The sequence below is a fragment of the Excalfactoria chinensis genome, chromosome 2 (genome assembly GCF_039878825.1).
Source record: "Excalfactoria chinensis isolate bCotChi1 chromosome 2, bCotChi1.hap2, whole genome shotgun sequence".
NCBI lineage: Eukaryota > Metazoa > Chordata > Aves > Galliformes > Phasianidae > Excalfactoria > Excalfactoria chinensis.
This window is the reverse complement of record NC_092826.1, coordinates 18275023-18302360: the sequence shown is the minus strand read 5'-3', so window position 1 is coordinate 18302360 and position 27338 is coordinate 18275023. Positions and strand designations below refer to the sequence as shown.

The following is a 27338-nucleotide window of genomic DNA, read 5'->3' as shown; positions in this document are numbered from 1 at the left end:
AAAACGCAGTAATGTTCTTATAACAGAAGACATTTGCTTATCTTAGTTGCCATAAGGAGAAACTTAGGTAGAAGCAGATTTGCTTACTTTAGAGTATTTATTGTGATGGTACTAGCATGCTTTATTAAATGTAACTGAGGAGCAAAGTGAAGAAATAAAGTCAGAAAAAAGGTGGTATATATATCAGGTGGTATATATAAAGCTCTGGTTTTGACCTGGGAGGAAAAAAAAATCATGGATCCAAATGCCTATGCCTATAAAATAGAGAAAAACTTAGTCAGTTTTAAAATAAATATTGAAAAGTAGTTTCACTGAAACTGAAAAACAGTAACTGAATGAGAAAAGAAAGACTGAACAATACAAAAAAAGAAATTTGGTAAGGAAATAAACGCCATTGTCCTAAAAAAAAATGTTTACTGCTGAAGTATCATGAAGGGGATGGGATTAAAAAGATGGAGAAATGCATTTTGTTATTAATTCTTGTCCAAGTTAGTTATTAACTCTTGTGGTAAGCTTCCTTTTGACTTTTTAAAAATTGCAGTCAGTAGCACCAAAAATGTTGACCTGACCGTTTTCATCAGACCTTGACACACACCCAAGTCTGGGTTAAAATCTCTTCTCCAGTGGATTCTGCAGTCCACAGTAAGGGCAAATGGTCGGTGTTACATGCAGATTGCTTCAGGATGGGGAGAGAGTAGTATGGGAGTACAGGTCGGTATTGGGATATTTCAGGTGTGTAACAAATAGGCTTGGTAGATGCAAAGTAGAAGAAAGATATTGATACAAATAAACAAAAATAGATTAGATAGATACAGAAAAAAAGTTTCTCTTAATGTAAATTCTCCATACTTTGTTCTATTCCATTTGCATGGAATTACATGCATTAATTCATGAAAAGCTGATTATGGTAAACACGTAGCGCCATACTTCATGAAACACTGAAAAAGCAAGTTCATGAAAAGTTAAGCCATCTGCTAACACAAATTTTCAGATCTTTCCTCATCTCCCAAGTAATTACTGTGTGCAGTAGGTTCCATACTTTAGCTCTGCCCTTCTTTTGCCCTTCAGCCCAGCTTTTTCACATAAGTTTCTCCCCTCTTCTCTTTCAATTCTAATAGTTTTGTTTGTTTGATGTTCTGGTTGGTTGCATTGATTGAAAGAATGCTCAAATTTGCATGCTAACGCCAGGTTTGCATATATTACCATCTGGAAAAACTTTTATATTTTGGAGCTAACATTTTCCATGCTTAAGCTTCATCTAAAGGAATTGTTATTATTTCTACCTTTTTGTTGATGTTTGTTGTTGCTTTTCCTGGGTCTATACAGAGCTATTGTTTACAATGGATGAAAATCTTTTTTTTTTTTTTTTTTTTTTTTTTTTTTTTTTTTTTTTAGTATAGAAATTCTCCTTGAACATTTGAAGAGCTTTCTGTGGTAATTATACAGCTTGAGTTAGAAACTCGTTGTCAGTGCAGTCTTAGTTGTGAAATGCTTTGTAGCATTTCGGTAAGAATTGGACCTGATCTTCCCAGGTTTGTGTTCTGCTAAATGGTCCTTTGTGTCTCTAAAATAATGAACAGTTGTAAATAGTTATGAAGGTAGAAATACAGATGTAAAATATGATAGGTTTTTCAGTCCACCAAAAACAAACAAACAAACAAACAAACAAAAAAGTAGAGATATTGCATTTACTCAAAAACTGCACAAGTTCTAGTTCAAAATATCAAAATAAAGTAGTTGGGGAAAGCAAATAATTGCTAAGATTGCTTGATTTTTTGTCAGCATGTGAGCCCTTATTGACTGTCTTCTGAAGGGTGACTTCAGGTTGAGCTGAAGCACATGAACTTCAAATGCCTGGGTAAAATGTACAGCAGATTTAACAAAAATTATGCTAGATATTCTTGATTTCTTTTCACTTTAATTGCCAAGTCATTTTTTTTTATTATCTTTTTAATACTTATTTTTAGTACTTATGGATTTATAATTGTTATTGAAGTCTGGAGTGAATGTGTTATTGTGTTAGTGTGAGTAGTAGTTTACCAGATTATTATATTTAAGATTTGAAAAATTGTTTTATGAATGCAAGGAAGAATGTGTTGTTACACGATGCTGCTATATGGATGTGAAGTTAGTGCTTTATAGTGCTTGTATATGATCATATACTTCAAAACTCTGGGTCACAATCTTATCTTGTGTAAATATAGCTCCAGTGATAACATATGGGGATCTGGCATGGTTTGTTGTAATCACATTTCTCTACCTATGTTGCTATTAAAAGCTGTTGTTATCATAAGTGGAAATAATTTGCAAGTTTTTACTTAATTGCAATTTTTTTTTCCTGTGTTTCACTGTTGTTAAATCAACCAGCAGTCTAATTTCCAGTTTCCATTTGCTTTTTAATGCTGTCATATTTCTGTGGAACACAATTTTTTTTTTTTTCAAAAGTTTGCTTCTAAATTGGTATAAAATTTGATTTTTTAACATGCTTTTTAATACCTTTCTATGCAAGGCTTTCTTGCATTAAGTAGTGGTTAAAAAAAGTTCTACAAATACACTAAATTACTGGCTGGGAGAAGCAGCCATGCAACACATTACTGCAGTAATTAGTGTCAGTACTGCACGTTCAACAAAGAATCCTTCACATAACTATTAGGTGGCCATCTCTATTCTACCCAAATGTAATGTTCAGCGTGCTCCATATATTACTTCAGACTCAATAGTTCCTGAGGGCCAGAAGAAGCTCTGTGGTAGATGGTGAAAATTCTAAAATTTGTTTAAATGTTATATTTCTTTAGATTTATATCGATGGGGAGAAAGTGGTCATAGGAGAGCTAGCTCGAAACCCCTGATTAGAATCCTCTAAATGCCTAAATGCCCCACTGATGGCCAGAATGTATAGTGGACCACATACTTGTACAGTGTCACTAATCTGCAAAGTGTAAGCAACAGTCAGATGTCAATTCAAGAAAACATTTAACTGACCAATTTCCTTAATCACCTGACTAGCTGGAGAGTAATAAGCTATTTGCTTCTCTCATGTGCTTATATACCTAAGGACTTTCTAGGCTTGTAAGTTTATAGAATAGGTGCTAGTGATGATTCTGTTTTATAAGTAAATGGAATAAACACTGATTACCAAGACTTGCCTTTCCACCGAACTGGAAGGACTGAACGTGCTGGACTTTTTTGGATCGCTGGGAACTCACAGATGTTGAAGTGTCTAACATTGTTATTCTTTTTTCATTTCCTCTCTGTTTAAACCTGTGACTGTATTTTCACTTGCACCTGTAAGCAGCTGTTTGTGTATTACAGTAAAGCTGTCTAAAAGTCATTCTTGAATTTTTTCAATAATATATTTATTGGGTTATTTTTTTTTTTTTTTTTTTTTTTTTCCAGGCAATGAAGAAGGCATCCAGGAGGCACCAGAATCTGATGGTGATGCAAAGTCGGAGAAACCAGGGCAGCTTGCAGTGGAGACAGAAGATTGGGATGGGCCAGGTAGGAAAAAACAGCTGAAAGGCAATAGTCATTTCTCAAACTAGAGATTCCCATGCTTTCTGTTATTTTAGTAGTTGTTTTCTTCTTTGTGGCAGTATATAGTACACTGTTTCTTTCGTGATCCCTTGGTGCCCAGAATATTAACAGATAAGTACTAAAGGAAAGATCTGGCATAAAACAAAATGTTTTGTCTAAGCCATTTTGTGAATTGTTTATCATGAAATATCTTACATACCTATTGTTACAAAGGAAAATGTTGTTGCTGCTTAGAATTCTAGGATAAAAATTTATCACTAAATTCCTAGTTCCTTGGTTGTGTTAATGATGTTTTCTGTTATATTTTCTGATGCTTGACTAAATAAATGCCAGCGTCCCTTCCCCCAAGATTTATGTCTATGTTTAGCAGCATGTTGGGCTTAACAGAGGTGTGGGAACTATTGACATCTTCTAGGGCTTTTTTTTTACTAGTTTTAGCTAAACAGAAGTCATATAGCACACCTGGTCATTGATTTCATTTGAAAGAGAAACCCTAAGATTGCAGTCAATACTGTTAGAACTCCACATTAAAACATTAATTCACAGCAGTATTTTTTATTATGTACTATAAGATAGGAGAAACACAGTATTGCTATTAGATTTGATGGTGCATAAGAATAATTTCCAAATATACGTTACATATATATATATATATATAATACAAAGTCTCTGTCATGTAATAAAAGCATCTAAGAGAAAGGGTTAAATTGTGTTTCTGAATTAGGTAATTCTACAGTTAAATTCAGTGTAATGTGTTCATGGGTGAGGACTCTAGAGTGGGGCTTAAAAATCCATTATATTTAATATGTTTTAAAAGTGCAGTTGGGAAATGTGCATTTGAAGCTATATATACTCTCAGGATGGCTGTATCTCTAATGGACATTTTTTCTAAAAAGGATGAACATGTCAGAAAAGAGTTCCAGAAGTGTTCTATCAATAATTTATAATGCAATAATAATATTTCATTAGAAAAAATTCCTATATTTCAATCACATTTTCACCCTTGCTTGATTTTGCAAATTACTGTATGCTCTTTCTGAAGAGAAGAACAACACTAATGGTAATTTTCTGAAATCAGAAGCTGGAAAATATAATGTAAACAAAAAGGAAGACATAGTGTATATAATTAATATGATGTCATTTAAAATATTTTAATGATAATGCACGAGTAAGTTGAAGCTACGTAGAGCACTGTGGTGTTATATGAAAACAAAATTTTGTAATAAAATACACTACAGTACATTTAAAATAACCCAGAAGACATCTGTGTTTCGACACAGTCAAATGTGTCTTTGTGTTGGCTTTTACGGGTTTTTATACGAGCTGTCTTACAACAATGTTGCAGACACATTTTTAAAGACTTTTTTGATTTCACTGGAAAAAAAATACGCAGTTCTACAGTAAGATGTGTATATTTCGGGTAATGTATATTTACTGTTAGCTTTGACACCTGATAAGATTTGCCTTCAGCAAACTGATGGCTAATGACATGAAATAAGCTTTGTTTTATTTAAATGTCGATTATTTAAGGGGGATAATATGTATGAAGGTTGGAAAGGAATGGATGCACACCACACGCCATGCTCTCCATCATGCACGCTTTCTCAAATGAATTTGGTTATTTATTGATATGAAAAAAAAACAACAAACGATCAACAGAAATTATTTTCAGCCATGCAGCACAAGAAAAATGATAGCTTCTTTCAGATCCTTGAAAAAAAATACAAAAACAAAGCATGAATATTTTGCTTCTTTGGGGACTTCCACCAGCACTGCAGAAAAAGAACTGTTAAATATTCCAGTACTTTACCACCTCATAGTAAAGATACTACCTTTAAGAGTAGATGGTCATGTTTATCAGTCCCACATTTGGTCTGTTTACTGAGAAAGAACTCTCAGAACACAAGAAAAACTGTTCTGCCTGATGCAAGTTGGTGTCAACTGATGACTGAAATGTGAATACCCCAATCTAGAGCTGTTTTGTTTTTTTTCTCTATTACTTTACATAGTTGTTTCCAGAGCCAGTATTTGCTACAGACTAGAATTCTATGTTATTCATTAACAGAAACTTATGGAGTCAGGATACTAATTAGAGTTTTATTTTGTATGAAAATTTGCATTGTTAAGTGGTTCACATGTGCTCTCAATCCGTTGTAACTGGAGTATTTTTATGAATAAATATCTATAGTTAAACATGCTCTAACCTCAAGGAATTCCTGCTGAAGCAGCCTTTCAAATTGCATCATCTTGTGACCTTCACTGACCAACATGGAAATACTACAGTGATAATGCTTACTTTATGTAGCTACTTTGTTACCTAAACTTTCTAAAGTCATACATAACTTTCATTGGTTTTGTCTTCTTTTTTTTTTGTTTTGTTTTTGTTTTTTTGTTTTTAATTCTTTTTAATGAGAAAGTGCCTCTATAATAATGAAAACTGAGATTAATAGACTGTGTATGGACACACAGTAATGGACCTGTTCTTTTGCTAAGATAGCCAACTGAAAAAATCCAAGAAATAGAGTCTGCAAAGCAAGACTGAGTTTAATAAAAATTGTATGAAAAGATTTATTTCTTAAAAATTGTAAACAGAGGACATTTGACAGCCTCAAAAACATTACATGTTATCAGATGCCTTAGTATGTATAGATGCATGTGTTTCCTTTGTATTACCATTAGGTTATCAGTGCAAGTGATGCCAGTGATCAAGGTTTTAAGAGGTAATGAAGAACAGGAGGCTCTCCTATGTGTCTTCATGGATTATCAATAACACAATAGGATCATATTGTGTTTTGGTGGATATTTACTGGATATGTAAAACAAAAGAGTGACCAACTTGGGGAATTACGAATGAAATATCCTAGGGGTTTCATGGTTCCATACGAGAACTGTTCTGGCAATATACATGTAATATGTCATCAACTATTTCATTTGTATTCCCTGTGTGAGCTATTATTTTCACAGCTGCAAAGGACTGTTTCTTTTTTGCAGAACAAGTTGATTTTGTGAGTTGGATGATCTTAATTAAAAGTCAGTGTCAGAAGTTCTTCTGATATTTATCTGAAATTTTCCAAGAAAGTGAGATAACTGCAGTTGTCCAAGTAACCAAAGAGGAAAACAAACAAGCAAAAAAGCAGAGCAAAAGAAAAAAAACACAAACAAACACTAAAACAAAACAAAAAACAAACAAACAAACAAAAAAAAACAACCCACCTCTCTTTGCCATTTTATGACTATTTTTACGTACTGTTTACATTAATCTACACATACAGTAGAAGTTTCCCATGTGTAAAATTGTGCCTCCAGTTAATCAGCAGAATTTCTGCTACTGGTAATAGTAGAACAGGGTGAAGTCATAACTCGTTAAATCTCAGGGGACTCATCATGACTCATACACATATATCAAAGAACTGTAGGAAAATGTTTGAAGGATTGTTAAATATGTCACATCATACTTTCTTTTTATTACCATTGCAGGATGGTGTTTTTCTTAAAATACATCAGAAAGTGTAAGTAAATAGTAAATATAAAATTAAGTAGTACTTTAAAATAAGGTTTTGCTATGTGTGACACTGCTATGAATTTTTCATAAAAGATACACAGACAGTTTTTTGTATGAATTCTGAAGTGGGTTATGAATCTGATTCTTGTGAACATTGTACATGACAGGTTCTTATTTTATTTCTGTTGTAAAAGGTAATTTGAAAAGCTTTTCTGAAGAGATTTTCTGTAACCTTTCATAAGAATTAGTGTAAATATTTATTGATTGTTGGGCTAACTCTGCATTATGTTGTAATACTCTTAAGCAGTTTGGGTTACAAAGAAAGAGACTGAAATGGTTGGTAGGCCAATGCAAGATAGAAACAGACATTAATGATAGTCTTTTTTTTTTTTTTTTTTTTTTTTTTTTTTTTCTTTCTTTTTTTCCCTCTTTCTTTTCTTTTTAAACCAGTCCTAAGAAGGACTTGGAGATTACTGTCCTGATTTCGTTTCTTTTTTGATTGGGGAATGTGGTAGATATAAGATCTTGGAAATGCTATTTGATGTAAATTAACAAAAATCCATGAAACATAGTTAACCATAGATACAGTCTGACAGTAAGAAGAATATTGTGAAGAAGCAGAGGAAATCATAGAACGACTGTGTGTTACTCTGACAGTGAATCGGTATTATCTCTGCTATCAGATAATGCAGTTATCATTAATTTTCACATTTGCATTTCAATCTTTGGAAGGAAATGACTCTTGCCGGATGAAGATAAGAGCTCTGTACCACTATAATGAACCATCATTTTATCCCGATGCTTTGTATCCATATGAAAATGAGGCTGGGTGGTGGTGTGGTATGTGAGGAGGGGGTGGGGGGTCATAGAAACATTATAACAAAGTGTCAAAATCACTACAGACTTTTGGAGCCCTTTATGAAGCAAGAGACAGTCTAAATAAATCTTCTATAGTGAAGTGGATATTGGAGTAAAAGCAGAGAGCCTGGCTCCTATGCTGGGGTGTTGGGAGGGGGCCATTAACGAGCAGGGGAGGATTTCTTTGCATCTTGGCCTGGTTTCCATCACGAGTTTGGGACTAAGTGGAGCCTATGGGGAATCTGAATTGCAAAAATGGGGCGGGAGTGGTCATCAGGTTAACCGCTGGACTGCAGGTTTCATTTTGACACTTGATTACTCTTTAGGTTTGTGAAGCAAATGTTAGCAGATCTCTGACTTCATGGTTTGCTTCTGACATGGGAGCTTTTGGGAGGTGACCATACCTACATGTTAAGTACAGGAAGATTTCAATTTTCACCCTTGTACACAGAATAAGTCTGTAAGGACTGTAAGGACTTATTGTGGTGTTCCCAGTTCTTCTCTATGCATAGCACAGATTAGTCTTGATTAGCTGAAATTCCATCTGCAGACCTCTGCAAGACATTCTTCCATTTTAGTTTTGATGGATTGAGTAAAGCTGTCGTTCCTCTTGTGCTCTTGTACTTTATGCACCTTACTTAACCTTAATGCTGCACTTAGTTCCAGTAATTTACAGACTTCATCCATACGTCATCAACACTCACTGTCAAATGTCTGCTCTAGGCATGAACTCCTGAAGTTTGTTCCCACTTCCTTTTATTTTTGTTGTTGTTGTAAAAAAAGCTGTGATTCTTATATCATCAAATGATGGTAAGAACAGATATTTAAATGTATGGTATTTTAATGTCATTCTCAGTGTATAACCTGTAAGCATTTCTAGGAGCATCAGGATGCCCATCTTGCCATGACAGCTTCAGGATGCTTTAGCTCGGGGGCTGTGCTGTAATGGTGGGGCTGAGGAACTGCCCTTCTGGCTGCAGCTGTTGCTTCCTCCTGCAGACCCTCCTGAGGGCCCCTCCTCTCTGCTCTAACTCAGTGAGTACACTCCTGTCTCATAAAGAGCAGATGCGGGGCTAAGAGTTATAAGGAAAACCAGGATACATGTTGTGTTAGTAAATACAACAGTGACAGAAGCTGAATAGTAAATACCAGTAAGGTGCTAAAACAGGTGCCTGGCATGACTGTTGTTGAGGCCAGATAACACTTCCTAAATAACTTCATATTTTCAGGTGTTAAAGCATTGCAGGGAGCCTTCTCTATAGGTAATTTATGTGCAGTCACCTATTCATAGGCTAAGGGAGTCTCCCAGCACACAATTGTTTCCCCTTTTTACACTACTTAGCCTCAGCACACAGAATCTTTTTTTGGCACATGCAATTAGCTTTCCTTTACCAGAAGGAAGATTTCCTTTTTTCATTTACATCCATTAGCAGGTGTTGCTATTACAGAAATGGTTTTTCTGTGAAACAATTCATCTCGTCACCAGACTGCTCCCTGTAAAAAAAGACCTGAAAGATAAGATAATGAGAGTGGCTGTATGTATGAACATGGAAGAAGCAATCTAATCTTGAGTACCATGTTTCCCACATGCAAACTTTTGTGGAGAATGGGCTGTTGTATGACCCGCTGAGCATGTTTAGTAGCCAAGATCAATAGGGAAATTCTTTATTTTATGGCCACTCTTGATGAAACAGTGACCACTAGCCAGACATGGTAGATTCTAGGGCTTTAAGAAAAAATTGAGGTTGAATACAATTCCCCCTGAAATCATGTGAGTAGGCAGTACTAATATTGAAAACTATGCTATTTACTAAATTGGAGTTACTTGTTGTTATGACTTCATCCATGCAAGGTGCAAATATAGTAGGATTGAAAATGAACCTCGCCTCAGTTGACTTACAGCATAAAATATAAATAAGGAGAAACTATTTAGTTTGATGGTATTCATTTAGTATTTCTGGGTCTTTATTTATCTGTCTGTGAAATGCTTACTTTACATACTGTGTTAGGTGTAAATTGGAAACTGTCTTAATCTGCAGACTGACAAGTTTTTGACTAAGTAGACTTGAAATTAATCCAAGACCTTCCTAAATTTTTATGTACTTAGGTATGTCAAGGCAAGACCATCATCCTGAATCCTGAACAGTGCTAAACTATGAATGAAAGGTTACAGACATTAAAATTGTATTCTATTTTGATTGGCATTTATGTTTCAAGCACAAAAGACTTCTTGTTCTCTGAAAGAAGTTGATAGCTTGGAAAGGCATGTGCAAGGGACAAATGATCAGATTCACTAGGTGCTGCGCTTTGGACATGATATACTGCATAGTGGATGTTACCTGAAATACAAATCCCTGTAGGTCGCACAGTGAAGGACTCCTAGTCTGTGAAAGTCTGCAGAGAATCAATGAACATCTGCATTACAATACATTGTTTCTTGTAGTTTCATGCATCAAGGGTCCTGCAGAGGCTGGCAGAAAGCTTTGCACTTTTCAGCTGTCTCCACTGTAGTGTGGTCATAAAGGCAATGTAATGCCCTGGTAATTGCAAAGGACTAGGAGACTGTGTCTGTTTTTGGAAACAGATGGGGTGAGAGTCAGAAGGGACATGTAACTGGTCCACAACTATTTTGCTCTTTGTTGTGTTTTTCTCATTAATTCAAATAAGATTACTACATGCAGAGTACTGCATCGCAGCAGTGCCTTGAACAGCTGAAGGACAAGTCTGTTAATACATCGAACTATATACAAAACGTACTGCTATTTACCATGCACAGTGATGTCCAGCAATTGGATGCAAGCACCTGGTGAGAGATAGTAGTGCCTTCATTTCTTAAATGGGCAGGTTTCTGTTAGTTTCAGCGATTTATCCTGTGCTCAGCATATAATTAAAGAAAATATTTTGATTTTCCAAATACATTTTCCTCTTCCCCTGCTTATTTCCTCTCTGTTAAGACATAATAATTAAAAGTTGGAAATATGTAGCTAAAACAACAAACATGTTATCACCAGAAGCCATCAAACCTCCAATCAAAAGAACCAGCTTTAGCTGAAAGTAAATTTAATGTGACATGGCAAACTGGAAATGAGCATTTACCCAATCAGATGACTAAGACAGTTCAGAATGGCTGTGAATCTGGAGATGGAATTGAACGGAGTTGTCATGAGATGGCAAGAGCATCCTAATGGCAAAATCTCTGCCTAAATTCTGGCCTTAAGGTTCTCAGTATTTATGGTTAGCTCAGTGATACTAGCTTTATTCACATTTGGTTTTAGGTTTTTAGTTGTCAGATTTCATTTTTAGGGTATTTTACCATTGCATGTCCTTGTAAGGACAAGGTGGTGATGACTATAGAAGTGCTATGATAAACTTCAATGCAGTCTTTCATCACTCACTCACCAACATGTCAAAAGTAAGCATTTCTTAGTAGAATCAGCCCTCATTTTTGTTTAATTAACATAGTTTCTAGTGATTTCAGCATCTTCTGATGGAATCAGTGGGAAGCCTCGGAACCAAACAGGCAAAAGTATGGCCAAGAGTTAAACAATTAATATGCCTGTGCTGATAATTGGCTAGATGGAGTTATTAAGCATTAAGGTGTATGTTGGGAAAGCCTGAACTGTGTAGGGGTTAGTAGTGCCTAGTTTTTCCTTGAGTCAGTGGGTTGGTTTGGGCTTTAAGGAGACATACTGAGGTCATCTGAGCTCTTTCTTATTTTTTTTTTCCATACTCTTTTCCTTCCTCTTCTGAATGCTTTTTCTTTCTCAGGACCTTCAGTCACTGTATTCAAGCTGAGAAACTTCACAACGTATTCCTGGGGATTACAGATATAAAAATTTTCCAGTATTTATGTAATTTTGTCCTGAGTAAGTATAGCAGAATTATGCAGTGGCATATTGTTTTGTATGAATAAAAAATAGCTGATAAATTTCAACGATTGAGGATGAAGTTGTAAAAATGATTTGTTACTTAAGGACAGTACTCAAGTTGGGATGATTCAGGTCTCTGCTTCTCTGATTTTATCTCAACATAGTTGCATTAATATCAGCATAAAACCACAATGATGGATTATTATGGATAATTTAGGAAGATAAGATAATATGTTTTATGGACATAATGTTCCACAGTCGTGCATATATGCATTTTTGGGTGCGTGGTTGAGGCTGAATTTCAAATTACATCATTGGGTGAGAAAAAGAATTCATTAAGTTGTCTGAAGCTTGATACTTGTATCTCAGTGCCAAAACTGCTAATCACTTCAGAAATCTTTCGCTTCAGTCTATAAACAAGTATTAGTTATTGTAGAAAGGGAAAAAAAAAAAAAAAAAAAAAAAAAAAGAAGAAAAAAAGACTATTTGACAGCAGTTTTTATTAACATTCAATAGAGTTTTCTGAGATCATAGAATCATAGAATGGCCTGGGTTGAAAAGAACCATAATGATCATCTAGCTTCAGTGCCCCCACCATATGCACATCTGCCAACCACAATGCTGCCCAGAGCCACATCCAGCTTGGCCTTGAATGCCTTCAGGGATGGGGCATCCATGACCTCCCTGGGCAACCTCTTCCAGTGTGCCACCACCCTCTGAGTGAAAAACTCCCTGCTAATATCTAACCTAAATCTCCCCTGTCTTTTTTTAAAACCATTCCCCCTTGTCCTATCACTATCCACCCTCATAAACAGGTGTTCCCCCTCCTGTTTAAACACCCCCTTCAAGTACTGGAAGACTGTAATGAGGTCTCCTGGAGCCTTCTCTTGTCTAAACTAAACAACCCCAGTTCCCTCAACCTTTCCTCATAGGAGAGCTGCTCCAGCCCTCTGATCATCTTAGTGACCCTCCTCTGGACCCGCTCCAAGAGCTCCACGTCCTGCCTGTGCTGAGGTCCCCAGGCCTGGACACAGTACTGCAGATGGGTTCTCAAAAGTGCTGAGTAGAGGGGGAAAATCACCTTCCTCTTCCTGCTGGCCAGCTTTTTTTTAATGCAGCCCAAAACTGCATACAGTTTTGATACAGTCATGTTCCCGTATTATAGAATCCCTTGGTATATGATCTTGACTACTTTTCAAAGTATGTTTTATATCTCAACTTTTCCCAGAAATTTTCTTTATGAGATACTTCCTAAATTTATACCTATTACTAGCAGAAGGAAAACAAACAAAAAAAAGAAACAAGAAAAAACAAACAAACAAACAAAAACAGCCTATAAGAAAACAACAGACTGTGCTGCAGTCTGATAAGAGCTAGCATTTAGTTTAATTACTATATCCATAACATTTTAACCATCAAATTTGAGCATCTTCCAATGAAATTATTTTCCTCTCATTTTGTCCTGGTAATCCTTGTTTTAATAGTTAAAGCTTTCTCAGCTTTCTTTTTCTTTATAATCATGTCACAATGTCGGAATCATCTGGAATCAAAGAACTGTGTGACAGGGATGTGAGTAGACAGACAATGTAGAATTTAAAATGCCTCATGCCAGAGGACATCTTTATGGGATGCTGAATCTTAAAATCATAGAATAGCTCAGGTTGGAAAAGACCTTAAAGATCATCAAGTCCAACCATGCACCAACCATATTACCCTAACTCTAACAACCCTCCACTAAATCTTATCCTTGAGCACCACATCTAAACGGTTTTTAAACACATGCAGGGATGGTGACTCAACCACCTCCCTGGGGAGCCTATGCCAGTGCTTAACTACCCTTTCTGTAAAGAAGTGTTTCCTGATATCCAACCTAAACTTCCCCTGTTGCAACTTGAGGCCATTTCCCCTCGTCCTTTCACCTGTCACCAGTGTGAAGAGACTAACCCTGCTTTCTCTGAAGAAGTGCTGTCACATATTGCTGTTGTACTTTCAAGCACAAGATGTGGTGGAGGAATGGACAATGGGCATTGAACTCTGTCCTACGTGACACAGAAAGTACACATCAGGTTCCTTTAGTAATTTCTTGCAGGAACAAATCCAATTACAGAACACCTGCTCTCCTATTCTGCCTCTTGCTGTTGTGTTTTACAGTGCCACGTGCATCTTGACAAGCATGATGCAGTAGATTAATTGTCATACTGATTCATTGGTCTCGTAGTGCTAGTGTTCTACCTACAGTCAAGATGTTAAATAATACTTTAAAATTATTTGGAAACTGTGTTTCTAGGTATTAAAAAGCCTTTAGCCATCTGCTTGCTTTTTGATTTTTCTAGTAAAAGGAGACAAAAATCACTTGAATATGTAGTCACATTATTTTCACTATTTCTCAACTTCTGGGATGATTACTCTGGAATCTGTTGTGTGTGTTTCCCCAAAGCTTGGACATATCGTGATGCTTATCTAAAGAAAAAAAAAGATATATTTTTAAAAGAAAAATGCTGACCTAGTTAGTAAGGCTGAAACCACTCATTAATTAGAAGTCATAATTGCAATTACATGGTAAAATTAATTTATCACGAAAATAATCCTATCAGTTTTCCTTTTTGGAAAAATGGAACCAAATTATTTTAGCAGCCTTCATTGCTTAAGGCAGATATTACAGTGATACTGGCTGAGAGTGAATAAAGTAATCAAATTCCATTTTCAAGATCTGAAATTCAGGGGCTGCATCAGTGATAGTTCATATATTATATGAGTTTCAGTTGAGTTGTAATTTTGTAATTACGTGTAATATATAAAGCATATATGCACAGATAAATGCATAAAAGGAAAATAGTGTGCTGAAATTTAAAGAGTGACGTGAAGATAACATGGCATATAATATATAGAAAAATTCATGTAATATGGCAAGTGCGCTACTGTGTAGGAAATTCAGAATGCTTTTTATACCCTCAGGCTATTTAGACTTCCTTGATATTCAAATCTTAATGTACATTAAATGGAATTTAAGGAGGTCCACCTTGCTGGACCTCAGGCAGACTTAGAAAGTAGTGCTCCTTAGGGATGCCACTTTATGTATATATTTGCAAAGATGTTATAGCCATGAAATATAGTCCTTTGATGACATCATAACTGTGAAATATGACTTTATTTTGCTCACTGGCAGTCAGGGCTTTGCTTTATCTGTATTAAGCAGTCTGTATGCATAAATAAAGAATACCAAATACTGAAGCTGACTGCTGTAACCCAACATGGCCACCTTGAGTTGAAGTGCTCATCCCTTCTTGTGATGCTCTATGAGTGTCAGGGAACTATTTGTAAACTGTTGTCAAATATGTCAGTTTAACATTGTCTTCTCCCCATAAATGTGGTAATAACATGAGCGCTGTGGGTATTGATGGGCAGCTGCATGCCCAAATTCACCAGTTACTTATGCTAATTTGAATTTTAACAGAGGGTAGACATATTTTATGTTAAGATAGTCAAACTTTGTCTTGAAGTACCTAAAAATATATCATTGGAATTTTTGGTCCTGTAGAAGTAGATAGAAAAGCACACGCTGCTGGCTGTGAAGTTAATACCTAATATATTAACAATTAGCAATCTATTAATGACTGATTAATTTATAAATGCATATGTTGTTTATTTAAGGCTCACAAATATTCTGTTGGAGAAAGGCTCACAGGCACAGTCAGCAGGTAATGTTCACTAGTGAGGACTTCGTAGTGAACTAGAAGTAGGATGAGTATACTCAAGCATCTGAAAATCTCTCAAGTCTCCAAGAGTGTGTAGAACAGTGAAAGAAATACATGCTTGAATCCATTTTTCCAGATTAACCAGGCATTTTTAGATAGAATTGATAAGTTTCTTTTTCTTTTCTTTTTTCTTTTTTCTTTTTTCTTTTTTCTTTTTTCTTTTTTCTTTTTTCTTTTTTCTTTTTTCTTTTTTCTTTTTTCTTTTTTCTTTTTTCTTTTTTCTTTTTTCTTTTTTCTTTTTTCTTTTTTTTTCTTTTTTTTCTCCAGGTGATAAAAGTATCTGCATTTAGAAGAATGCCTTTCTAGGCTGCCATCCTTCACAGCATTTATAAACTTGTAATTTGATGCATATGAGCATGATGTTGAACAAGGAAAGAACTACTCACATGCATTAAGTTAAGCACACGTGTAAGTGTTTATAGGATTGGGGCCTTAGGTCATAAGCTTTTCCCAGCAGAAGCTGCCTTTATCATTGTGCTTTCTACATACTAAGTGAACTGCTAGCATGCACAAATTAATAGGGATGCAAATCTTAGCAATGCTAAAGGCCCCTTTCTACTCCTTTGACAAAGTAAAAGGCCCTTAAAGTATGTCACTTCAGTAAGACTCTGAATACAATAATTAAGGAATTCAAATTGTACCTCGAGTTTCTGTGAATTACAGAACATAATTTCATGGATTTATTTGATTTTTATAACTTTCTATTTTGAATCTTCCTAATGTTTACTAAAATATTTGCATTAATATGCAAGATGATTGATTTGTACGTACTTTAAAAGCACCTATTCTTTTCTATTGAGAGGTAGAAGATTAGGTGTCAACATTTCTGTTCGGTTTGATTTCACTGTGGCTGTACATTGTTAATGCTGGGATAGTAAGGTAACACATTAATAGTAACGTAACACATTAATTTTATGAATGATAAGGTATTTGGATTGGAATGGACTGCCCAGGGAGGTGGTGGAGTCACCGACTTTGGGGGTGTTCAAAGAAAGACTGGGTATTGTGTTGAGGGACATGGTTTAGTGGGAGCTATTAGTAATAGGTGAAAGGTTGGACTGGATGATCTTTTAGGTCTTTTCCAACCTTGGTGATTCTATGATTCTATGATTTTGCAGTCCTCTTTACTTTTTAAAGGGTGTACTCTTATTTCTCGTCTCTGATTACAGCTGTGAAATACAGACTCATGGTGGCATAATACACATTGGACTTGATTTTATTTTTTAGTGCTAGGATTTCTGCAATAGCAGTATATATGTATTTGCCACAACTTTATAAATATGCTGATATAATAAATCAGGACTGTTTGAGGGGAGAAGGTGCTAAAATATTACCCAAGTGATATAGTGATATATGATATTCAAAAGGTTCCTAGGGACAAATCTTTCCTTAATGAAAACTGTAATATTTTCTAAATTCCATTTTGCAGTTGTTTTTTTGTTTATTTGTTTGTTTGTTTGTTTTGTTGGTTCTGTTTGGTTTTTATTTGTTTTTGTTTTATTTGCTTGTTTTTGTTTTATTTGCTTGTTTTTGTTCTGTTTTTGTTGTTTTGTTTTTTTTTTTTATAAAAATGCAAAAAATCTGACTGAACTCTGAGGTAGAAAGTGAGTGAAACAGCATTAGGTATTAGTTTCTTCTGAAAATCAGTCAAGTCTACTGCCTATTGTTTTAATTATTGTCTGAATCCTATTGCTGTTGAATGATGATTTTCTCTAGCATCAGCTGGTAACCTTATCTTAGCAGTTAAGGGGAATCAAAGAAAATTTACCCTTTTAAAGCTCATGTATTCTCTACATGAGTTTCTCTAATTGTTACTCATCTTGTGTATTTTTCATTGACTTTATTTCTTTGGCTTTTCTTATTTGCTTACTTTTCATTTATTGCCTTCCTTATGCAATATTTGTAATAATAAAGCTAGTCCATGTATGCTGCTTTTAATTAATTTAACATTATATGTCAGCATCATGAGATAATGAGCATTAGTCTATTTATCTGAATAAGTTTACTTCATAGGAAAAGTGTACTACTTAACCTTTTGTACAGTTGTGTTTTGAAATAACAGGCCAATATTATTTACCTATATTTGTCATCCTCACTCTCCTGCCAGCACTTATGTTCTGCTTCACATATAGTCACAGTACAGTGGTTATCAAAGTGGCAGTCCAGTGGTGCTTCATGGAACAAATGCTTTTACACTGTAGTTGAGTAACAAATGATTCAATGAAAATTCATGCAGCCAAGGGTCAGTTTCTCCAGTGTGCTAGTTGTACACATGTGCTCTTAAAGTTTTGTTTCCTTAAATAAGAAACAAAAAGGAAAGCTTTTTAGTTTTTCTATTCCCTTTTGAACAACCGTAATTTCTGATCTTCTCCTTTTATTTCCAGGTCTGATTTTGTTCATGCTCTTCATTTTTGCTTTGCTCCGCATCCACAACCGTTGCCTTTGTCATTTATTCCCTTTGATTCTGCTGAAGTCCTTTTTTCCATGTGACGTGTGTCTTTTGTATAATTTTATAATATTTCACTTTTGTCTTAAGTCAAATTCATTTATCTAGCTTTCTAAGTTTGGTTGCAGTGTTTCATGCAGTATTTGTCAAGGAGAGCGTAGTGAGAAATGAGCACACTGTTACTATTCCTGGCTTTGCTGTTTTCAAAAAGCATCTGTTGGTGTTCGTTCGACTTTTTTTCCTCAGCTATGTATGTAACACACGCAGATGTATCATCAATTCTGTGAAAACACCACAGAGAAAATGAATTTTATGAAATTGGGAGGAAGTTTGCAGCAAACAGTGGATTATATTGGTGTTACATAGCTATCTCATCAAAAGGTAGCAAATGCACAAGACCTTTTGCGTTTTTCAATTTGAAAGAAAATGATTTCATTAGAAAAAAAAAGAACCATCACTCTGGATGTTGGAGAATGCCAGAGCCTGATGAAACCAGCTGAAGAGACAAACTGAGTGTACGGATGCAGATTAGCCTTCAGAAGATGAGGGTGTAAAAGGGATTTAATGGTAGGATGGATTATAGAAATCCTTGTAACAATGTTAAATAATTATAGTTCCAGCCGAGATCAAAGCAGTGCTGATTGAACCCCCTCAAGCTGTTAACATGGAGTATCTTGAAGAAAAAAAAAAAAAAAAAGGAAAAAAAAAACCTCTGAGATTGGTCAGCCTGTGCTAACTGTGTCCTCTGATCTATGGAAGTTCTGGCGGTATTGAAGGTACAAGTTGTGGGGGAGGGAAAGACGGAGGGAAGAATTTATCAGCCAGAGTAGCATATTTGGGAGGGTTTTTTGTTTGTTTTTTAAGGGAGGAGAAATGGGTATTATAATCAGTGTTACTAGAGTTCACACGCTGATTGAAATTGCAATAAACTTATATACAGTTGGCATCTTTCCATACTGGAAAAGGGATTAAATTTCTCTAGCAGAACTCTGGTCTGTAACAGAAAATGATTAGACTCTTTTTTTTTCTTTCTTTCTTTCTTTCTTTTTTCTTTCTTTTTTTTTTTTTTTGCTTCTCTTCCCTCCCACCTTTTAAACTGCAGTTCCTATATACATACCTGCCCAGCAACAACTATTAGCAGCGATAACTGGAAGAACGCCTTTGTAGTAGTGATATTTAGCTGCAGGCAGGGAGTACAGTTGCTATGCCCATTCAACAGCATTAAACATTTATTCTCATTGCCTTGCCTTCCTGGCATTCATGCCTGGAGGATTATGCTTATGCCTCTATTAATAAAAAAAGAGAAGTCAAAGTTAAATCCTTACAGTTTGGTGGCAAGTTAACTTGTGGCATAGCCAAAGCTTTTCCTTCTGTACATCTGTCCACAAACTGCAGAACATCATTTGTTTTAAATAAAGTAATTAAAAAAACCCAACTCATGCTACCTTGATGTGCATTTCCAGTGATAATGTGTTGGGTGTGTTCAGGGGCAGATGATACCAAAGCATGCAGTAGGTGTGTAATCAAAACCAATAGTGGAAAGGACACCTTATGGACTAGATATATCTGAAGGAATGATTTATCCTTGGATGCTGTTACTTTGTCCTGAGACTGCAGAGGAGAGAGAACATCAGCACTGAATGTGCATAAAGGATGGAGGTGTCAGACAGTCCCTTTTGGCCACAGCCATGAAGGGAGAAAGATACTTCAAGGAGGTACCATCCACAAGACAGAAGGAATGTGCCTTTGCATGCTGTTTGGCAATGAGTTGCATGCAGCTGTCTTTAGACCTGCAGCTTTGGAAAAGGCAAGTGATGCTGATTAGGAAAAAGGGCTGCAAAATGTTAGGTTGCTGGACATGCCAACAAATACATGGCCTCTTTCTCTCTTTTTAGTTATGTAAATATATGCATGTGACTGCATGTGTAAACTGAAAGTGAGTACTTTGTATCCTTTGTACATACAGTATACTAAATACAGTCAGAGTGTTCCAAAGAGCTGTTTTGTATCCCTGAGAATAATGCTGCATGGCCAAACCCGAAACAATTGTTTGATTACTGTGTGAGAAGCTGTAAGAATATTGTCCATGTCACTTCTTGGGGTCACTTCAGTGATCATGCCAGTCTATGATAATGAAAGTTTGCAGCAAATACTTCTACTATTCTTTAATCTCTAAGATAATTTAGGTTTGAGGTTATGAAGTGTTGTATACAACCTCTCTTAGGACTTCTGTTAACCCGTGCACTTAGGTAAGCTGCTTTTTACTTGCTTAAAATCTGAGTAGTCAGCCTCTATGTGGTGTGGATTTAAGAGTAGGAAGGCATTAAATAAGTCTACTCAGGGATGAAAACATGTAAATGGCACCATCTCCATGGTATTTTGTGGTCATTTTCTGTAAAAGTGTGACGGTTTTTGCAGGTGTAGATCATCAAGTTACAGGTATGGGTTCCGTAGATCTATTTTTGGCCAAATAAAATGGAAAACATGTAAGACTGTTTTCTCATGATCCTTTGTGGCATTGTCTCACCTTGTGGAGTTAGATGCAGAAGATACTGTAGCTAACTTGAGCTTTCCTGTTGAACAAGAGATCTATGAAGAGATAAAAGTGATCTTGTAATTGCCAAAGCATCTTGGTTGAGCTCTGTAAATTTTAGATTTCTTACTCTGTTTAACAAACAGTGCTTTGTAAAGACAAACACCTCTGCAGGAGCAGAGTGTAATTTTTAATGAAACAGAAATTTACATTGCTGGGTAGAATGAAGTAATGCCATTAAGTAGAATTTAAGGCAATGATATGCTAGTTTAAGGATACCTGGCATTGATTAAGCAAGGATTTTCAAAGACAGATAAGTATGAGTTTACCTAGGATTAAGGTGTGTTTTTAAATGCTGTCCAAGGATCTCACAAATCCATTTTATAAAACAAGGATCTGAAAGAAGGATTTGAAGCTGTATAATATATAAATATAAGATAACATAAGTAAATGTTATTTTATGGTACAGTTTTGAATCTAATGAAAGCCAATGGAAAAACAATGCTTTGGAGAAGAAGTGATTCTGTCACTTCTTGGGGTCACTTCAGTGATCATGCCAGTCTATGATAATGAAAGTTAAACTCTCAACAGGAGTTTTTATACTGGAAATAGGGAAGAATGTCTGGTGAGTTATTTATTGTTTGTTTGTTTTTTGTTCTGGTGTTGTTGCTTCAGTGCTTCTTTGTTGTTGTTGTTTAGTAAGATTAATAAGGGTTAGAAAGAAGACAGCTTCCAGAACAAAAATTTTAAGGCCAGTAGTTTAAGGCAGGAGTGGACGAGAATGGAAACTATCAGGAATGTTTCTTAACTTGAGAAGTTTCACTGTCAGAAGTTATGTAGCCATCAGAGAATGTGCAGAATTCTTTCTTTAGCTACTGTAAAAAGTGGATAATAAAACTAGGAATCGATGACAAGTCTTAAGTAATTCCATCATCAGTCTGCACTGCTTGACATAGTCATTCTGTTTGATTCTCTGTCTTTTCCCATTTCATGTTACCAACAAGGAATTAAAAAACAAATTCTTCCTCTCCCCCGAGTATCCTTTCCTGTTGCTTTCAAATGTTTTGTGAAATTGCAGAGGAAGAGTTAATAATGGAACTAGCTCTTGTGCATGTTACCTACCTATTCTCACTTCTTCTTCACACTTTAAACCCCTTCACAGAGGATTTTATAATGGGAAAATGCTAGATCAGCTCTTTTGCCGTCCTCGGCTTCCGCGCTTTTTTTGTTATTGTGCTATGGAAAAAAGGATCAGACTCCAAACCGTTAAGCAGTAGCTGCATTTGGAAATAATCTAAAGCAAAAAAATATCTTTGTGCAGTAAGGGACATCATTCTTTCTCTTTGTGTTCTGAAATGACAAATTATTGCTCCTTGACAGTGAATTTAAAATCAGATAACTGAGACTCACTAGATGATCTTTATCTCCAGAGCCTATGTAAATATGTTGTGCTGTGTGTTGTGCATACTGTTTGTAAAAGGATGGTACAAGCTCAGAGGTATATTCAACTATGTTAGTATGTGAATGACTCAAAGATTAGGCATTTTATATGTTACAAGAGAGGAAAGATACCTAATTTGACTTAGTAATATAGATATTTTCCTTTGACGTTATCATTTTAAACCTCGATTCCTTTTAGCATAATAAAACTTTATATTATGTTTACAGTATGAATGATTCTAGATGTAAGTTAAAATAATTATAAAGAAGGCAACCTTTCCCCTCTTCAGTGTCCTGCTGGCAGCTCTTTCTACTTCCTGTTATGAATACAAAGAATCCAGTTGTTTCCCACAGGCTATGAAGACGCTGGAAAAACAACTGTTGTTGCTGTTCATATTGCCATTTTTTTTTCCTCTTTAGATATCTTCTGTTTAGATGCATGTATGGAGAGGAAAATAAACATTTTAAGCCTTAGTTAAATAGACATATTGGAGGTAGTTATGGCTGGTGTGCCTCATCCACTGAACTTAGAGATAAATGCGTGTAGTATTTTTGGATTAGATTTTTATTTATTTATTTATTTACTTTAAGTTAGAGGTTTATCACATTAAAAATAGCAGAATGAAAGGCAGTTACTTATAAACCCAAACTTTCTGGATGTTTTAGTTTGTTTTTCAAATTTTGCTAGCTAAATATTTGATCTGTTTTCCAAAGCATTACTTTTCTTTTGAATTCATATTGTACATCATGGATGACATCTGAAATCTTTACTTGAATCCTTCACATTGTGCAGTGTCCCTCACCATATGGTAGCTTATACATAGCTACAAAGTAAGAAATGTCCCTCGTATGCAGATTTTAAGATATTTTGTTATGTTATAGATTCTAATCAAATTGCAGAAAATGTGTTGGAATGTAATCCCAAAGGCAGCCTCATCTTTTTCATTGTGTACCAAATTCCCATATTTGATAAGCAAGAAGGATATAGGCAGCCTCTGTGGGTTATTTTATATAAATATGAATTTAATTTCAGAGTCAAGCCTGCTTACATTTCAGATGCTTTTCTTCAGTGAAGTCCTGCACTGGTGTGAACACTCAACCCTCCTTGCCCCAGTCTTCACCTTGAGTTGATAGTAGCTTCTAAGTCAAACTAATTGGTCTTCTAAAAGCTAACTTCACTTGAGCAGTTTGTCCTCAGGTACTTGCACATACACTGAGCTTGGGAGGAACTTGGAGTGGGCTCATTTTGCATCACTAACTGCCATCCCTGAATGAGTCTTGTGGTGCTGTTGTCTCAACTGGGAGTGTAGGTCATGACTTAAGTTGCCAATCGATTATAGGTAATACATGTTTCATGTTGTCTGAATTAATAAAGATATCTCAAGGTGGTAGTTAAGACAAATCTTATATCTTTCCTTTTTTTTTTCTCAGCGGACTCTGCATTGTAGCCATTTTTGTAAGTAAAAGGTGAAGATTAATGGGAAGATTGTTGTGGTGTAGGTGCTTTAGGAGGCAGATACCGTCCTGTTTATCAGTACCATTAAAAATAACATCTTCTAAGCGCTGAAACAGAGATTTGGAGAATGGAGCACTGTATAAAACAGCAAACACTCGAAAGGTATCACAGCAAAATCTGAGCAACTTCCCCATCTGCTGAAGCTGTGAAACAGTAGCTCTTCATCATGGATGTTGGTCTTCACCTTTCTTGCTCTTGAATTGACTTTGCTGTTGCTCTCTGTTCTAAAAGAGGCTGTAGAGGACAACCATCTAAATCAGACGGCATTCTTCAAGTACAGCAGCGTGGACTTGGCCCTATCCAGCACACACAGTATTCAGAACTGGGTGCAAAACTAGCAGCATGCAGCCTGTCCAGCTTTATACTTACTTTCTGTGTCTCCCTCGTACACAGTTTCTAAGTCATCAACAGTCCACATCCACATTCTTAACTACTTGGGTTTATAATTTTCCTTGCTCAGTGGTTTACTTTGGCTCAGGAGAGACTAACCAGGGGAATAGCAGTGCTGTGAGTACACACATTTCTTTCCATGATTCAGAGGTCTGCAGCAACTCAGTCAAAAATAAGAGACCTTACATAAGCAAATAAAATGTGAATTGAATACAAGTTTTCTGATTTATCTAAAAACATTCGCTAAGTGTACTTCATTTCTTTTACTGCTGCAATAAAATAATTTTACAGTTAGTAACATATAACTTACAGGAGTGACAAATTTGGTACTTAAAAAATATTTAGGTTAAAAAAACCTGTCACTTCTAGTAAGTCATTTTTAGAGTGTAATCACTTTAATTCTCCTCTCTAATTTTATCACCAGGAGACCAGCTCTGAGCCCCCTAACCTCCCGTAAAGAATCTCAGTGCTGCTGATTGTTGTGTCTCCTAGACAGAATGACAGAATGGGGATCGAGATTGGCTTGACTGATCTGGGAATCTGGGAGACATTTCTTAGTATCTAGCAGCCTAAGGAGTAGATAAATATCATCAATATCAGGTCACTCTAAGTTTAACATAAAACATTAAATTATTGGGAAATACAGCATGAAACTTATGATATGTTCTTCTTGGGTTGGAAACACTGTATGTAGTGACAGTAATACTGCACTGGCTCAGTTGTTGATTTAAAGAGCTGTTTACTGCCCTTCAGAAGATGGGCTGTTGGATCTATACTGAGAATATCTATTCTCCTAGAGTAGTCTTATGTAGTTACTGTACAGGAATGTGTTTTACACTGCAGTGTTACTGATGGGAGTCTCAGAGGCAATAGGGGATCATGAAATTTCAGTTGCAGGCTAATCCAGAACCACTGGATACTAAAACTAACAAGGGCTGCTGCTCTTTGTTTCCCGTTCATGCAGTAAGAAGCTGTGAAGCTTTTTGCTCCACCTTTCATATACTTGTTTTTTTTTCATATATTTCTTGGGTTTACCATTTGATGTTTGAAGGGAAACTTGAACTACAATGGATGAATAGAGAAGTTCCACCTTTCTTTTAGGAAGCAGTTTTGGAGGTGAGAGATGTGAGTTGGAATCTCCTCAGGGTAAATGGGAGCCAGATGCTCCTAGATCAGGGTTTATTTGAATGATGGTCACCATCATAAATTCTGTCATAAGAGCAGATGTGTCAGCTCTGCTCCATGCTCTACTCTGTTCTGTTTAGGTCTGTTTGGCTCTGAGGCTAAGGAATGTCTTTTTCTTTTTGAATTTTGTTATATTTAGAGGAGTGTTAACCTATTACCCCACACAGTGGCATTTGTGTTTAGATACCTATAGAATCAGAATAATGGGAGTTCTAGATATATGTAGTGATAAGCAGCTACTGGAGTGAGATTTTCTACATTCTTTTCTTCAGTAATCTTGTTACCTATATTCCACTGAACTTCAATTAAGAACTAAATTATTAAGACTTGACCCTGTCTTTAGTTCTGATTTGTACTGAAAATGTGTTTTACATATCGGAAAGAGAAAGCATGAATAACTGACATGAGTTATGAACAAGAGGAAAGCTGTGTTTTTTATTTAGATTACTATGCAAGACATTTTCCTTTCACTGATAATGTTTTTAAAATGTAATCAGACATTTTAATCCAGGAGGGCATTGATTTATGGAGACATTAAGTATTAATGTATCAATTATTAATTGATAGTTTTTCATTAATAACTATGAATAATGCCACTATTTACAGTCATAGGGTAGTTAAGATTGGAAGGCACCTCCAGAGGTCATCTAGTCTTACTCCTTGCTCAGGGGTGGGCTGACATCAGTCATATTGCTTAGCGCCATCCCCAGTCAAGGTTTCAAAGTCTCCAAGAATGGAGATTTGGCAGATATTCTTAGCCATGTTCAGTGTTTGATTTTCACATTTAACTCTTCCAATATTTGGCTACTTTTGTGTGTGTGTATATGTGTGATTTATTTTTTTTTTCCTTAATTACTATAATTCTTAGATTTTCCTTTGTTGCAAGTTTTATTCATTTTGTTGTTGTTGTTGTTGCTTTATTTTTATTTTTGTTTTTGTCCTCTCCCTGGGCACCTCCAATAGGAGTGACTTTATCATGACTTTAGCCACCCATCAGTTATTTTAAGACAACATTTAAACTTCTTCCTGTCCTGAGATGGATCCAGCTCTCTGTCACCCCTTTCTTCAGCTCCCTGTCAATCTTCCCACAGTGCCAAATCAATATGTGGTTGCTTTTCATGTTTATTGTACTCATTCAAATTGCCTCATCTTTTTAGCTGATTTGCTATTCACGTGGTCAATACTCATCCTGTACTGTTGCATGGTGCTAACCTTACTCAAGTGCAGGACTTGACTGAACTTCATTAAGTTTCTGTAAGCCCATTTTTCCAGGCTGTCATAGTTCTTCTGAGTAGCAGCCTTGGCTTCTGGTGGTTCTCAATTGCTCCTACCAATTTGATGTCATCATGGCTTTTTTCTCTACTCCAGGCCTTGAATAACGGTATTAAACAGCACTGGCTCCAGAACTGACTTGAGAGATGCTGTTAGTAACTGGTCTCCAGCTGGACTTCATACCACTGTTGACAGTCCTTTAGTTACAGTGGATCAGCTGGATTTTTTACCAACACTGTGATCTGTCCATCTAGTTAATACTTATTCATTTTGTGTGTGAGGATTCTATGTGGAAAGACTTTTTAAATATCTTTTAAATATCCAAGGCTGTCCTCTCATCTGCAGTGCCAATCATCCCATCACACAAGGTGGTGATGCTAGTATTCCTGACCATCTTCTTGTCCTGTTTTTGCCTGGTCATGACATTGAGAAGGATTTGCGCCATAGTGTTTCTGAAGATGTAGTTCAACTTGAACAAGCCATAATTCCCTGAATCCTCCTTCTTTTCTTTCCTGATCAATTGGTGTAACATTTGCCTATTTCTAGGCTTTGGGATCCTTCTATTTGCATATTTCTAGGCACTGGGAGTCTTCCCTCCTCACAGCTGCCACAGCATTTCAGAGGTAGTAGAAAATGGATTGAGAATGACATTGGTAAGATCCCTCATCATTCTTGGGTGCAACACATGTGACCTCATGGAATTTGATTTGTACAGTTTCTTTAAGTGCTGCCTTACTCAGCCTTCCAATCTTGTAAATCATGGTCTAAATTATAACTAGTTTCAGAAACCCAAGAATCCTGAGGGCACAACTTTTAGAAGTAAAAACTGAACTGAAGAAGGTTTTCAGTACATGAGCCTGTTTAATGTCCTTTATCACTGCAGTCTCTATGCTACTGAGTAGCAAGCCCACTTCTTTATGATTTTAATTTTGGTTCCTATGTGCTTGCAGGCGTGTAACTTACTGCCCTTCAGATCTTTCCCTATTTTCAACTCCAAGTTAGAATAGCATTTCAACAAATACAGAGATGTTCCTTTTA

The 27338-nt window shown here is 35.9% G+C and overlaps 1 protein-coding gene across 2 annotated transcripts in view; it reads left to right on the top strand.

Annotated features, from left to right (window-relative positions):
• The window catches only part of ZFPM2 (zinc finger protein, FOG family member 2), a 305433-nt gene that overhangs the window by 68560 nt on the left and 209535 nt on the right, over nt 1–27338 (top strand). For both annotated transcript variants that reach the window (XM_072329719.1, XM_072329720.1), the window contains one exon: nt 3397–3498. In XM_072329719.1, the coding sequence (XP_072185820.1) occupies nt 3397–3498 (102 nt within the window). The remainder of the gene's footprint in view (nt 1–3396; nt 3499–27338) is intronic.